Consider the following 13,178-nt stretch of genomic DNA (forward strand, 5'->3'; position numbering starts at 1 on the left):
GAAAGAAAAGGCACTCAATTCAGAAGATTATAATGCAATCCAAGCCCTTTTAAATGGAACCTTTTTCTGTTTCGAATTATCTAGAAAAACATTGACAAACGCAGCACTGTTGTACATCCCCTTGTAATAAAGCCATTTAGTTGGTAAACGTGCCGTAGTGTGTCTTCTAATCTCTTAACCCTCCTTAAACTCACAGAGCTAGACAGGCTTGTCAGCTGATTGTTTTAATCCCGTCTCCCGCTGCTTCTTCACTCCTGATTACAGCCAACTGGTTCAACTTTTTACATAAAAAGAAATCACCACTTAGAAATGTCTGCTTAAAAGGCTGGGTGAAGGCGTGAGTATAGCAGTAGTTTCCTTTTAAGCTAGCAATATTTTTCTTATCTAGTAATGAGTTCAGGCAGTCAGAAAATCACTGTATTTGTAATTATTACTTTTCTTCTTTTTGTTAATGCTTGGCTGTTGTTTCAGCTGGCTGAGCTTGGTAGTATTTATTTATTTATATATTTATAGTGGGACAGCAACATAAATACATAAGAATATGCTTTTATTTTGAATGATATGAACCGGAAGTGTGGATAAAGGCGCTCTCTTATCAGGTAAATCTTTTCTTTTTTTAATATACTAATAATTTTATTGAATTTTCGACACCTATAAATGTCCAGTTTAATTCATGTAAAAGCTTAATATTATTTAAACCTGTCGCTATTCAAAATAATCCGAAATTTAAAATTTATCGTTGTAGTGAAGCTTTGAAAAAAAGCAAAAACGCTAGCTAATATTCAATATCACTGGTAATCTGTTGCTGTTGTCAAAGCCGACCGTTTTGGATAGCCGATGCGATGCTGTTATTTTCCACGGTTCTGAAACACATGTTAAAGACAGAAGACAGAAGACTCGACAGAAGACGCGCTCAGGATGCGGAGGAGGATAAACGGTCAACATACGCAGGTGCCTGCACTTGCTTCGTCCTCTTGGGCTCGGCTGCTCGGTGTTAACGGACCGTAATCTTGCCAGCAGAAAGTGGGGCGGTTAGCCGGGAGGCTATGGCGAGGTCATCCTCTTGTTGTTGGTTAGCTGTCTTTTCATAGCGTGGTTACCCCGGTCCTGAGGTGATTGTCAGTTGGTCCACCGGAGACGACGCGACCTTGGGGACGCTGTCATGGATTTGACTCGGTTGGCCGTGGATGCTGGTCAGTTCATCAACCGCGCTGTTCAGGTAATAATAATAATAATAATAAAGGAAACTATTATGTGTTTTTCCTGGGCTTTAATCTCAACCCTAAATCAGCGACTGCCCTTACTAAAAGAAAAGTACGCAGTTAAGCAGTTTGTTAATCAATGTTACCCTGAAATTCGCTCCAGTACACTGGAGAGAGTCTCGGACAGGCCGTGAGGACTGAGTTGGACCCCGGACTGGAGGAGCTTTTATCACGGGCGGACGCCACCAAGACGTGGACGGACCAGATAATCTCCCAGACTGAGGCTTTACTGCAGCCAAGCCTCGGTAGGAGAACATGAATTGATTTAATGAAGCTGCCCTGATTCATTGAGCAGTTACAGATGTATACATACCCACTTCACTAACAGTTGGTCCTGTTTTTACCACAATTAGCCCTGTTTTTATGATCCTGAACTCTAACCTGTTCACTGTATCCAAATATATAAAAGGTGAGCTGAGCTGAGCATTTACTCTTTTAAAGTAAAACATCATCTCGTTAAGAGTAATGAGATGGTTTCCCTCTTCCAAGGAAGGTATTCTATGGAGTATTTTTAAAGACATTTACAATGATGATGAGAAGCATTTAGATGAACTGTAAATATTTATGAAGAAAATGCATCTGGGATGATACCAAGCAATTTCCAGCTGCCAACATACAGATAAAAGCAGAGTCATCAAATCCCATCAATTTACCATTGTAGTCCTGAGTTAGCTGAGAGTCTTTACCTCTGGGACCAATCGTTTCAGCTCTCTTTGCCCTCCCACAGTACATGCATACATCTTCCTTGATGTCTCTTGTTTACTTTGGTAGCAATTGGCCTGTTCGGATGAATAGAGATGCTTATTCTTTAGCCTGTTTGAATCCAATTACGTTTTCTAATGGAGTTATGAGTGGATGTGGTCTGCAATCTATCAAATAAAAGGTACATTCAGCTGCCCGATGCATCTAGGATACATTTTCAGGTCATGTCTCGCTGAATTTATCTTCCAAGGGTTTATAGTCTTCTTATAAAATCATTTTCACAATGATATTTATTATATGAAACAATATTTTAGGACCTTCTCCTTGTGGAAGAAAGTATGAAACCAATGCATTCCAGTTTAAATCTAGCACAGGGATGAACTATGTTTTGAGAGGTGTTGTGTGTGTATTGTTTATTACCATTTTTAATTAATTGTATTGTCACAGGTGCATCCTTTAACAAATCTACTGTTTAGAAAATGTAGCCACTGAATTTTGATATGACCTTTGACCTATGATACACAGGAGTGCGGTTAGAGGACCGGCTGTATCAGCATCTGGAGTGGAGCGTCCCACCCCGGCCTCGTGCCGTTGAGTTACTGGGAGATCAGATGACTCAGGCCGGGCTGGAGATTGGATCAAACACACCTTATGGTGAGTACACACTCACCAGCCATTTTATTAGGTACATGCAGTTTGCCAGTACAGGGTTGGTTACCAAGCAGTTGAGCAGGAATACCTAATAAAGTGGCTAATGAGTACGTGCATTTTATTGATCTGCGAGAAGGATCTCAACTATTTTCACATGTTCATTTCTTTGCTTATTCTTGTCTTTTTTGTGTTATGAGTATATATTGAATATATTGAAAAGTCACTGTGTTGTCTTTTTATCTTTCTCTGCTCAGGTACTGCATTGATAAGGTGTGGAGAGGCTCAGAAGCAGCTCGGCGAGGCGGAGGGGAAGTTTGTCCAAAGCACTAACATTCACTTTCTCACTCCCCTGCGGAGTTTCACTGAGGGGGAATACAAAGCCATACAGGTAAACACATGCCTCTGTATCACATGCACACAAACTCGCACCTTTATTGTGATTATCACAGCAGTGATTAGGTTATTTTACGCTGTCACCCGAAATAATATTTAGTTTATAGGTTATTTGTAAAGTAAACAAGATTGCTTGTTACTAGAATGAACGCAAGATGTTGGTGAATAAACGTTTGGACTTGGATATCACTAAGGCCAGGCTGAGAAAAGCCCACGAGGCTGAGCAAGAGGCCAGAGTGAGTTACACCTTTACATTATTACATACTTTTCAGTTAGTCATACTCTGACTAAAAGCTAAACATGTTGATATTTGACATTACAGTTCTTGTATCTTCTGTCTTTTTGTCAGAACCTGAATGCCAACCCACTGGAAGATGACTACTTGTCTCATGTCTCCTACATGTTCAGCTTCCTGCGTGTTAAATGGCTAAAGGTCAGCAGTTCTGTGTAGGAACGTGCATATTAACAGACGCAGATGAAATTGGTGTTCGATCTTCAAATAAGGCATTTGTCTTCTTATGTCTCTTTCATGCAAACAGATCTGGGCTCAGGAAATCTCACAGGTGAGTTCCTCATCAGTTTAAAGAACACAGGATCTGAAATGGTCTTCATACAGTATATCAGTGAGGCTGTCAGCAGTAATTGATATGAATATGGAGCTGCTGTTAGCACAGACAATATTTCCTTTCTGTAGTTTTCTGTTTGTTTAGACTTGAGCTCATTTTAAATGTTGTATTATTTCAGCCATTTTTAGAAAAATAAGAGAAAAACCATACAGATGTGTGTTTGTGGGTTTGTATGTGTAGGCAGAGATGGAGCTGAGGATTTGTCAGAGTCTTTACAATCGACAGTCAGAAATAACAAGAGCTATTGTGGAAGGACTCAGCAACACACATGTACGTACACTTAACGAGTTCAAATTTGTGTTTATTTATTTTTTTACTATCTGTTTCTTAAAGGAACTGTTGCTTTTTATATTTAATGCTTGTGGCTCTTTACCTTGTTGGATATGTTTTCCTGCCATCTACCTCTACAGACCAACCATATGCGGAGCCTCAGTGACTTTGTGGATGCTCAGGCTAGCTACTTTGCTCAATGCAACCAACATGCTCAGGAGCTGCAAAAACAGCTGGCCAGGTCTGTGTAGTCTCATTTCCATCTTCAGAAGAGGAAGAAGAATAGCTTCATTTGTATAGCGCTTTTTAACACACAGTTCCAAAGTACTTCACAGTTCGAATTAAACCATACATGTACATGTTCCAGCATACAGACACACAGTCGGGCAAACAGTCTTATGCCCGACTGGCCAAAAATAATGGGAGAAAGCTTAAGAAAAAGCAGTTTTTTAAAACAAATGACTCTTTTGCCTGACCTGACAGGGCGAGGAAGACTGTTCCAAAATTTAGGCTCTCCAACATCAGAAGTGTGGTCCGCTCTGGATTTAAAATAAGAGCAAGGAGCAGTTAAGATACATTGATAAGATGATTAGAGAGGCCAACTAAGGTTATAAGCTCTTGGTAGCTGAGCTGTATATACAGGAGCCTGGCCACGTAGGGCTCTGTATGTTATTTATTTCACTAGAAGCCAGTGAAGGAAAGCAGAAAGGTTGCATAAAAGGTCTCAAGATTTCATTTTGCAGTGTTTCCTAGAAAAAGATAGGATGAGCCTTCTGGTGTGAGATTAAATTTCTGTTTTTATTATATTTATACCTTGAACTGTTTAGGTTTGAAATTTTTCATACAGCACAATGAATCTCCAAATCATGGCTGTCTAAGAATACATGTATTTTCAGTTTTGGTGTATAACAGTTATTATATTACTACAGTGTGACTAAAACAGGTTCTTTGCAAATTTTCTTTAAAAAATACAGTTTGTAGTGAGATTTGGGTCAAATCCATTATATTTTTGTATCGTTTTTCTTTTAATTGAAACTGAATAAATTAGAAGTTTTAACAAGCAGATTAATAATATTATAATAATAATTAATATGTGTCTTACAGGTGAATGGTAACAGCACCACCCTCAGTATGAGCATTCACTTCAAGCAGCTAAAACGTTTGGTGGAGGAGCCGACGTTCAGTCAGATCCTGATCCCTCTGCAGTCTGTCCTCATCCCAACGCTGCCCTCCACAGGCGGGGAAAACACACAGCATGATGCTTTCCCTGGACACTGGGCATACCTGGATGGTTTTGAAGACAGTGTAAGAGAAAGAGGGTGTTAACTATTCTGACCGGCCGCCACGGTATGTTTAACATTCAGCAGGAGTTGATGACAGTTACAGAAAATAATCTTGTTTGTGTAGGTGGAGATCCTGGCCTCTTTGCAGAAGCCAAAGAAGATAAGCCTGAAGGGTTTGGATGGTCGGGGTTACACCATGATGTGTAAACCTAAAGATGACCTGAGGAAGGACTGCAGACTTATGGAGTTCAACTGTCTCATCAATAAGGTATCTGGGAGATTTCATTCAAACTAAATGGATATATAGTGAGTTCTGGCCATAGAGCGACTTGCACGTTAGGTCAGAATAAACAAACTTACTAATTTTTAGAGGTTCAATCTTATTTTATGTGTTGTTCTGGCCTCAAAGTTAAAATGAAATATTAGCCTCTTCTCATAATGTGAATAAAAACTGAACCTTTTTTTTTTTTTTTGCAGTATAGGAGCTCATTATGTAGCAGAGCTGTACTAAATCAATCAATATGTGTGCAAATTACATGACAATACTTGAGAAAATGTGAGAAGAACAGCATTTACATGTGCTTGTTTGTACTGTGTGTTTGTGTAGTGCCTCCGTAAAGATGCTGAGTCCAGACGGAGGGAGCTACACATCCGGACTTATGCTGTGATTCCCCTCAATGAGGAGTGCGGCATCATCGAATGGGTTAACAACACTGCCGGGCTGCGGCACATTCTCACAAAGCTGTACAAAGAGAGAGGTATCCCTTTTTATAACACCTACAATCAAAAACCTTTTTTTTAAGTAAATGTTGGGAAATAATTAAGTTGTTCACCTTTTCTGTGTTTTTAAGGTATCTACCTATCAGGTAAAGAGCTCAGGAAGCTTATTCTTCCCAAGACAGCTCCCTTTGAGGAAAAACTGCGAATCCACAAGGAGGTGCTATGTGCTCAACACCCCCCTGTCTTCTATGAATGGTTCCTCCGGACCTTTCCTGACCCCACGTCATGGTATGACTTTCACTACAACACTGCTATAATTATGCTCCTGGAAGTCACTGCTTTATCAGAAATGTTAGTCATTTTCATTTAACATCTTGACCACATTTGAAAGAAGTTATTTCAATTCAGAATTTTTCAAAAATCTGCTTTGTGTGTTCTGAGGTGCTGAAGACCTTCCTTCATGACCCACTGGTGGAGTGGAGCAAACAAACCAAAGGACTATCAAAAGCTCAGGCCAATGAGACAGGAGAGATTGTTAACAGACTCTAACCCTATATCAAATTCTACTCTAATACATTAAAATACCAGTACTGATTACCAGAGTACACACATGCAACACTTTTTTTTTCTTTTGCGGTTTACATCAAGAACAGACAACAAAAGTCAACATGTTTTTAATTTGGATTTTTTTTTTTTATTTCATTGTAATGACAATTAACTACAAAGTCTCCTGGAGGTGTTTTGAAATTTAAGGTGGAGGGCCTGCAGGACCTCTATCTTAAAGTTCAAAACACCAATTTTTGAAAATTCCAGCAATCAAATGATCCCTTATGAGCAAGCACAAGGCGACAGTGGGGAGGAAAAACTGCCATAAAAAGCAGAAACCTCCAGCAGAACCAGGCTCATGTAGGGGCAGCCATCTGCTGCGGCCGGCTGGACTCGATGGAAAACAAAAAGGAGACACAATGAAAATATAATAGTTTTGTAGGAAAACTATAAAGGAATTTGATTTGACACAATGATTGACCGTTTTTGGATCATTTCTGCTTCGAGATTTTGCAAGAAGCAAGGCAGTGGAAAAGTCAAGGTCTTTAGTCATCGCTGCCCATAAAACAGCATCTGAAGGGTTTCATTAAAGCTTTCTTCAATGCTGAAAAGAACCTGGCAACTCTGGACTTTTGTCGATAACTTGTGGGGACACCCAAATGGATTTTCAAGAGCCTCAAAATAGCCTCGTCAAATGAACTATCACATGTCAAAGCAGCATCCATGATCTTTTCTGGGGAGCCAAACTCCTTGATGAGTCCTTTAACCAGTTTTTTGGTTAATCCTCTCATGTCATTTTCCAGACGTGTTGTAGACTCCGTGCTGCTGATTTGTAGTTGCACCAAGTTTTTGAGACGCTCAATGATCTCAGCTAGTGTTACGCCATCTGGAGGAGTGAGACGGCCTTTTCGCCTGCTTTTGGACTTCTCAAGAAGTCCAATTAAAACAAAGTAAACAAGGTTTTGGGATACTTCCTCCACTTGAGCAGATGACACTGACGCTTCTGAGAGCTTTTCCTCTACGTCTTCTGAGGGTTTGTCCTCAGAAACTCTGTCCTCTGACTTTTCAGACAGTTTCTCATCTGTGGAGGGTTTCTCCTCAGACTTCTCAGAGGGTATGTCCTCATGTTCTTTGGAGAATCTGTCCTCTGACTTGTCAGACAGTTCCTCCTCATCCTTTTTGGAGAATTTGGCCTCTGATTTTTCAGGCAGTTCTTCCTCCCTCCTCTCGAGAACAGGTGTTGAACTTAAACGAGAGGATGTTGAGCATTTCTCTGGAGACTTGGCCTGTCTTTCTGGAGATGCTGGTCTAGAATGACAGGGTGTTCTAGATTCTCTGCCACTTTTTTGAGAAGAGTCTGACTCTGTATCTTTTGCCCGTGTCTGTGCTGTTGCAAGGAAGGTTTGGATATCTTTAATAGCATCGGACACTTTTTCGCCCTGAATAACTACATCAAATGCTTCATCATCAACCAAGAGCAGAATCTTTTGCAAAAATATTGCAACTGCGTCTTCTATGATTACATAGAGGACTTCGGGAGAAGGGAAAACTCTTGATTCAGCTACTGTCTGTCTCATTAAATGGTCATACATTTTCTCTGTTAAATCCCTTGAGAAATTTTTGATGTTCTCGCTTATTCTAATGTTCTCAAGGGTTTTTTGGATAATATAATGGTCTTCCTGTTTTTTGAACTTGTTGTATATGTCAATAATTTCAGATCTGATGACATTAAAGTTAGCTGGAGTAGAACATTTTACCATGGTTTCCAGAGTAAATGAGCTTCTTGAAGGAGAACCCATTCCCTCAGTTTCAGGGGAGTGGCTTAGGTTTAACAGACTAATCAAATATTTTTTGCTCTCCTCCACTGTATTTTTCAGCCCTTCTTTCATCTTTTCATAATGTTTTTGTGCGAACTTGAAAAAATGGTGTTTGCGGGATTTTTCTGGTGCGCAAGGAGCATGTGAGTTGAAAAACTCTCTCACTTTATCGAAGATGGCTCCCATAAATCCAGATTTGGGTGAGATACATTTCTCACTGTGGGAAGAAGAATCAGTGTCAGAAGAAGGAAGATTGTCAAATATAATATTGACAATGTCAGCTGCAAATTTTTCTACTGTGGCATCAGGTTCCAAACGTTCTGCCTGCCTTTCAGCTTCTGCACATTCCCCACTTTCTGATCTTTCTTTCTTTTCTGAAAGTGTCTGAGCAGGTGGCTCAGTTTCTATATCTTCCTCGTCATCTGATGATTCGTCATCTGCAGAATATGATTCTCGACTATATCTGAACAGAATATCACTAACCTCCCTGATGGCCAGTTCGCGTGAGATGCCGGACACACTGCTGTCTCTGCTGGATTCAGATTGACTTGAATCGCTTACCGTTATAAAGCGTGAGCTTCGCCGTTTTATTGCGTATAATTCCAAGCATGAGAGAGCAAGATAAACCATGACATGGAGTTTTCCAATATTCGAAATTGTTCCGCTGATGTAAACAGCAGGGTTTAGCGGTAAATTGCGGTTCTGCCTGACCACGGTGGCAATCGACTTTACCTTATCTGAAATCGCCCTCTCAATCATCTTTGTCAGCTGTATAGCACTCAAACAGTCCTGCTCAGGGATGTTGAGCGCTTTAGCAAAAGTGATTGAGATGGAGTCACCAAGAAATGGATTTTTTTCTAAATCCGTAGATGCACCACGCTGAATGGCGGGAAGCGCAAGTGTCAAGATTTTGACTGTGGCGATCTGTATGATTTCAGAAATCATATCCGCCAAAACTGCTTGAACACCAGAATTCAAAAGTCCATTTTCTATTAATAACCACTGTTCGTCAGAGAGCTTGTTGAAGGCATTATTGATAATCGGGAACAGCTCATCTGGTGATAGGACCAGAGGAATATAAAAATTATAATCCATTGTTGTTCCACAAGGATTCCCTCTGTTAAAATCTTCCTGAAATGCTAAACTTTCTGATTTGAAAGAGTGAGGAAAGTTTCACGTGTATAAACTGCCAGGCGAACTCTGGAAGCCGTAACTTTTTGACTTAGCTTGGGTCCTATTTAAGGACTTTATCTCGGATCAAAGGCAGATCAAAGACTTCTTCTGTGACGGCACTTGTTCGAACGCACGAATATCCACGCATGCGCAAAAGCACCCGAGTTCCAGACACGTCAAAAAGGGTGCGCATGGCGTCACGAAACGTTCCACAACCAAAATTTCATATACACAAAAGCAAAGTCCTCGGCAGAAAGCCTGAACTTCTTGTATTAAAAATGGAACTTGCACAATATATAAGGACAATCTCCTCATCAAAAAACACTAAGGCTCTCAAGACTGTTAACATCTATAACCGATTGAAACTGCTAACTTGATTTTGGCTCTTGCAAACTTTTGTTTATTTATGTTCCCCTTAATTTATTTTATTTTTTGTACTCACTTTTGTCTCACTGTCCTTGTCACTCTCTCTGTTCCTCATTGTACTACCACAATGTCATCTTTTATGTGATCCCTGTTTTACTCGACTGTATGTCTAAAATGTGATAAATAAAGTTTATAAAAAAAAAAAAAAAAAAAAACGTTCCACAACCAAGAGGTCATAATCTCGGCAGATCATCGCGCAAATAAATCTACAACTGACAATGAAGTCCATTTTCTGAGAATGAGAAACTATGGTGCAGTGAGCTCTGGAGTGCAGCCGTGGTCAAGCCAGCCGCACTTTGAACTTTGTTGATCTTTTTTTTTTTTCCTTAATACGGTACGCGAGTTACTCTGAAACTACGGAGCACCGCAGGGGACATGGGAGAAAAAAAATTAAGACGAGATCTCGCAAAACAAACTCGGGATCTCCCAAAAGTTTTGCGAGATCTCGCAAAAGTCCGTCTTATGTTTTTTTTTCTCCCATGTCCCCTGCGGGGCTCCGTATGAAACACAGCAAACGTCGTCTTTTTTTTTATCCTGCAAGTTTTTTCCTTATTTACTCCGGAGTGCAGCAGATGTTTTTGCTGTTTTAACAAACACAATAGACTATAACCCTTACTTTAAATATAATATATATTTTAAAAAAATTATGTTAAAAATTCTTTAAGAGGTGACACAAATTTCACATTTTTGTAACGTGCCAATATGCTGAGTGGCAGCTTTTTCCTTCATCACTTCCACAGTTTTTCTTAATAAGTTAGGACTGTAACAACTTCCAGAATAATCACTGCCAATTTTATCTATAAAAAAAGTAATGTCACATAAATCAATCTTTATTTGTATTTATTGACAACATCAAGTAATAAAACACAGCTTTAGTGGTTTGCTGTGGAAATTAAAACATTTTTGTCACTGTATACAGAAAACCAAACAAAATGCAGTCCTTTGCTCAAATTACTGCAGCAGTTCAGTACCGCAGCTGTACATGTGTTGAGTTTGCCTTTGTGCTTGTCCTTTTCTTTCCATCAAGTTTGCCAATACGAACACACACACACTTGATTTAAGATGGTGTGTGCTCAGTCTTCTAGCAGTATGTCCAGTTCTTCTAAAGGCAGTTGCACACTCACTTCTTTCTCTGTCAACAGGTCTACAAACCCCTCAGCTGATCGGGGAACAGCTGAATTGTATGTACCAGTATACATACATACTGATTTAGTTTGCAGAAGAGGTAACTACAGCAGGGTGATAAGTGTAATTGGTTAATTTGGTAAATATGTGCTCAGCAAGGCAGAATATTGATCAAGTGGCACCATCTTTATTTTTTATTTATTTTATTTAACCAGGAAGATTCCAATGAGATTAAAAACCTCTTTTTCTTAAGGGAGACATTTAATGAAATCATCTAACAAATAGTGTTGCCTACTGTGTGATTATTTATTCTAATGTACCATCAAAGAAGTGTGTTTCAGTAAAAGTTTAAACCCTGTCTCATCCATAGTCTGTTCATCTTTTATATACAGGTTATCTTTTTACTGAATTGTAACCAAAAAAAGATAAGGAGCAGTGGCTATCAGCTACTGATTCTTGATATGCTCCTGTTTTCTCTTCATCCCTCTCAGTTGTCCGTCCCTGAGCTTAGTCCTTTCACAGGTTTCTTCCTCTCAACAGTCGCCAAGTGCTACTCACTAGGGATCCTCTCTAACACTGTTGAGATTTATACATATATACATTCAATGGTTGCACCCTTAACGGTTACTGGTATATGTAACATGACCACTTCTGTTTTCTTAAAAGTAAAATCATAGTCCTCAAAACACTAATGTTAAGGTTTCAAAGCCATTTCCTCTTTTTTACAAATCTGAGCATCCCTGTATAAAGTCGGTTGGTTGATAAAACGAGCTGTTGTTCGTTATTAATTAGCTCAGTTTCTCTCGTATAACCGCACCTGATGAGTCTGCAGGGACTCAGCACAAAACTATAAATCGAGTTTTGGGAAATTTCACTTTCACAGTATGTGTGTGCCTCACCAGGGGACCAGGGGATATTCTGTAAGGCCTTGTAGAAGATTACTGTGGCTTTATCCACTTTTCCTTCAGACACCTACAAATTCAAACTTACACACTTTACATATACAATGTAATCACTGTGATATTTGTGTATCCACAGCCACAGAAGCTGTTCTACACTTCTGTCTCCATGTTCAATATTTGTAAACTGCAGACATTTTAGTCGTTATTCCTGAAATGCACATATTAATATTCTCCTTCTTCTTTTTTAATGATACTGACGCTTTCAGAGGCATCATTTTTTCTTATTTAAGCAAGATCAGTTCTCTACTTTCTTCCTAACAGGTTTAGTGCTCCAGGTCAGAAAACATCATCAACGTGAGTTTGTATGACCGGTCTCAACTATAAGGTGGATGTACATCCTCCAAAGTAAAGGGCAACGTTTCTGTTGCTATGGCATTTTCAAAAAGTCCACAGATGCGGTTGCTGAGGCCATTCTCCGGCTGGACAGATAAGGGATCATCATGGAAACGTGATCTATAAATACTGCAGACATGTACAGTAAGTGATAAGTATCGTTTGATAATGTGCAACCCTGTTTCTATGAAAGCTGTATTAAGTAAAACTAAAAGCAAGACTGCAAATCACTTAAATCTGCATTTAAACAACATTAAACACTGGGACTTTTTGAGATGCTCATCTTTCATCATGCTACTAAATCTTATTTGTGTTGTGATGTTCCATCAGATGTATTTATTTAATGCTTTTGAGCATTAAACAACTTTTCTAGTTTTTGTTGTCCCTCACTGGACTTTTCTGAAATGTAGTTTTTTGTAAATACTTTCGAAATCATCACCTTCTGTTTTTATTTGCAGTTTTTTGGGGGAAACAAGGATGTAAATTATGTGAATTTTGATGTGATACTGCTATCTGATGCTTGTGATTATCGTCTGTTACCTTACCTCTGAGCTGCATCTACCAGCTGCTTCCTTTGCTGTTCAGCAACTATGGCAAAGAGGCGCGGCACCAACTGCTGCAGTCTTTGGTTACAGAGTGAAAAAAAAACGGCGAGCCCAGCGAGCAGTATGGCAACGGTACTCCACCTGAAGCACACATCACATGGAGGTCAGTCAGACCAAAATAAACAAATAAGGTTAGGGCTCAAAAAGCTTTGAGAAACACATCTACAGAAGAATGGGCAGAAAGAGCTTTTATTAGCCTGGCCTGTACATAAATGCTTCAAAGAAGGTGCTGGTGGTCCAGACTAAGAGGGCCGATGTCAGCGTTTGTCTCACTGTCACCAGAG

The 13,178-nt window shown here is 39.5% G+C and overlaps 2 protein-coding genes across 4 annotated transcripts in view; one reads left to right on the top strand and one right to left on the bottom strand.

Moving 5' to 3' along the window:
* The window catches only part of slc35g2a (solute carrier family 35 member G2a), a 41,946-nt gene that overhangs the window by 6,881 nt on the left and 21,887 nt on the right, over positions 1–13,178 (bottom strand). The window contains exons 3-4 of the mRNA XM_085143086.1: positions 12,835–12,975; positions 4,381–5,188 (exon numbers count right to left, since the gene is read on the bottom strand). The gene's annotated coding sequence lies outside the window, so the exon portion shown is untranslated. The remainder of the gene's footprint in view (positions 1–4,380; positions 5,189–12,834; positions 12,976–13,178) is intronic.
* LOC146496057 (serine/threonine-protein kinase atr-like) lies at positions 1,090–10,813 on the top strand. 3 transcript variants are annotated; one of them, XM_085143083.1, is made up of 12 exons: positions 1,090–1,219; positions 1,366–1,507; positions 2,490–2,618; positions 2,870–3,003; positions 3,152–3,244; positions 3,358–3,441; positions 3,548–3,571; positions 5,009–5,209; positions 5,312–5,455; positions 5,795–5,945; positions 6,039–6,195; positions 6,349–10,813. In XM_085143083.1, the coding sequence occupies exons 1-12, from the start codon at positions 1,163–1,165 to the stop codon at positions 6,353–6,355; spliced, it is 1,323 nt and encodes a 440-aa protein (XP_084999209.1). In that variant the 5' UTR covers positions 1,090–1,162; the 3' UTR covers positions 6,356–10,813. The 3 variants fall into 3 exon arrangements, with proteins under 3 accessions (XP_084999209.1, XP_084999208.1, XP_084999210.1); XM_085143082.1 differs by having other exon boundaries at positions 6,039–10,813; XM_085143084.1 differs by lacking the exon at positions 2,490–2,618 and having other exon boundaries at positions 6,039–10,813.

The sequence above is a fragment of the Neolamprologus multifasciatus genome, chromosome 19, assembly GCF_963576455.1.
Source record: "Neolamprologus multifasciatus chromosome 19, fNeoMul1.2, whole genome shotgun sequence".
Classification (NCBI taxonomy): domain Eukaryota; kingdom Metazoa; phylum Chordata; class Actinopteri; order Cichliformes; family Cichlidae; genus Neolamprologus; species Neolamprologus multifasciatus.

What these genes read in the sequence shown, in the direction of transcription:
- LOC146496057 (XM_085143082.1), top strand. Translation starts at nt 1,163, where the DNA reads ATGGATTTGACTCGGTTGGCCGTGGATGCTGGTCAGTTCATCAACCGC. An exon ending in TGCGTGTTAAATGGCTAAAG is followed by an intron (nt 3,442 to 3,547) that starts GTCAGCAGTTCT and finishes TCATGCAAACAG; the next exon opens with ATCTGGGCTCAGGAAATCTC. An exon ending in TCAACTGTCTCATCAATAAG is followed by an intron (nt 5,456 to 5,794) that starts GTATCTGGGAGA and finishes GTGTTTGTGTAG; the next exon opens with TGCCTCCGTAAAGATGCTGA.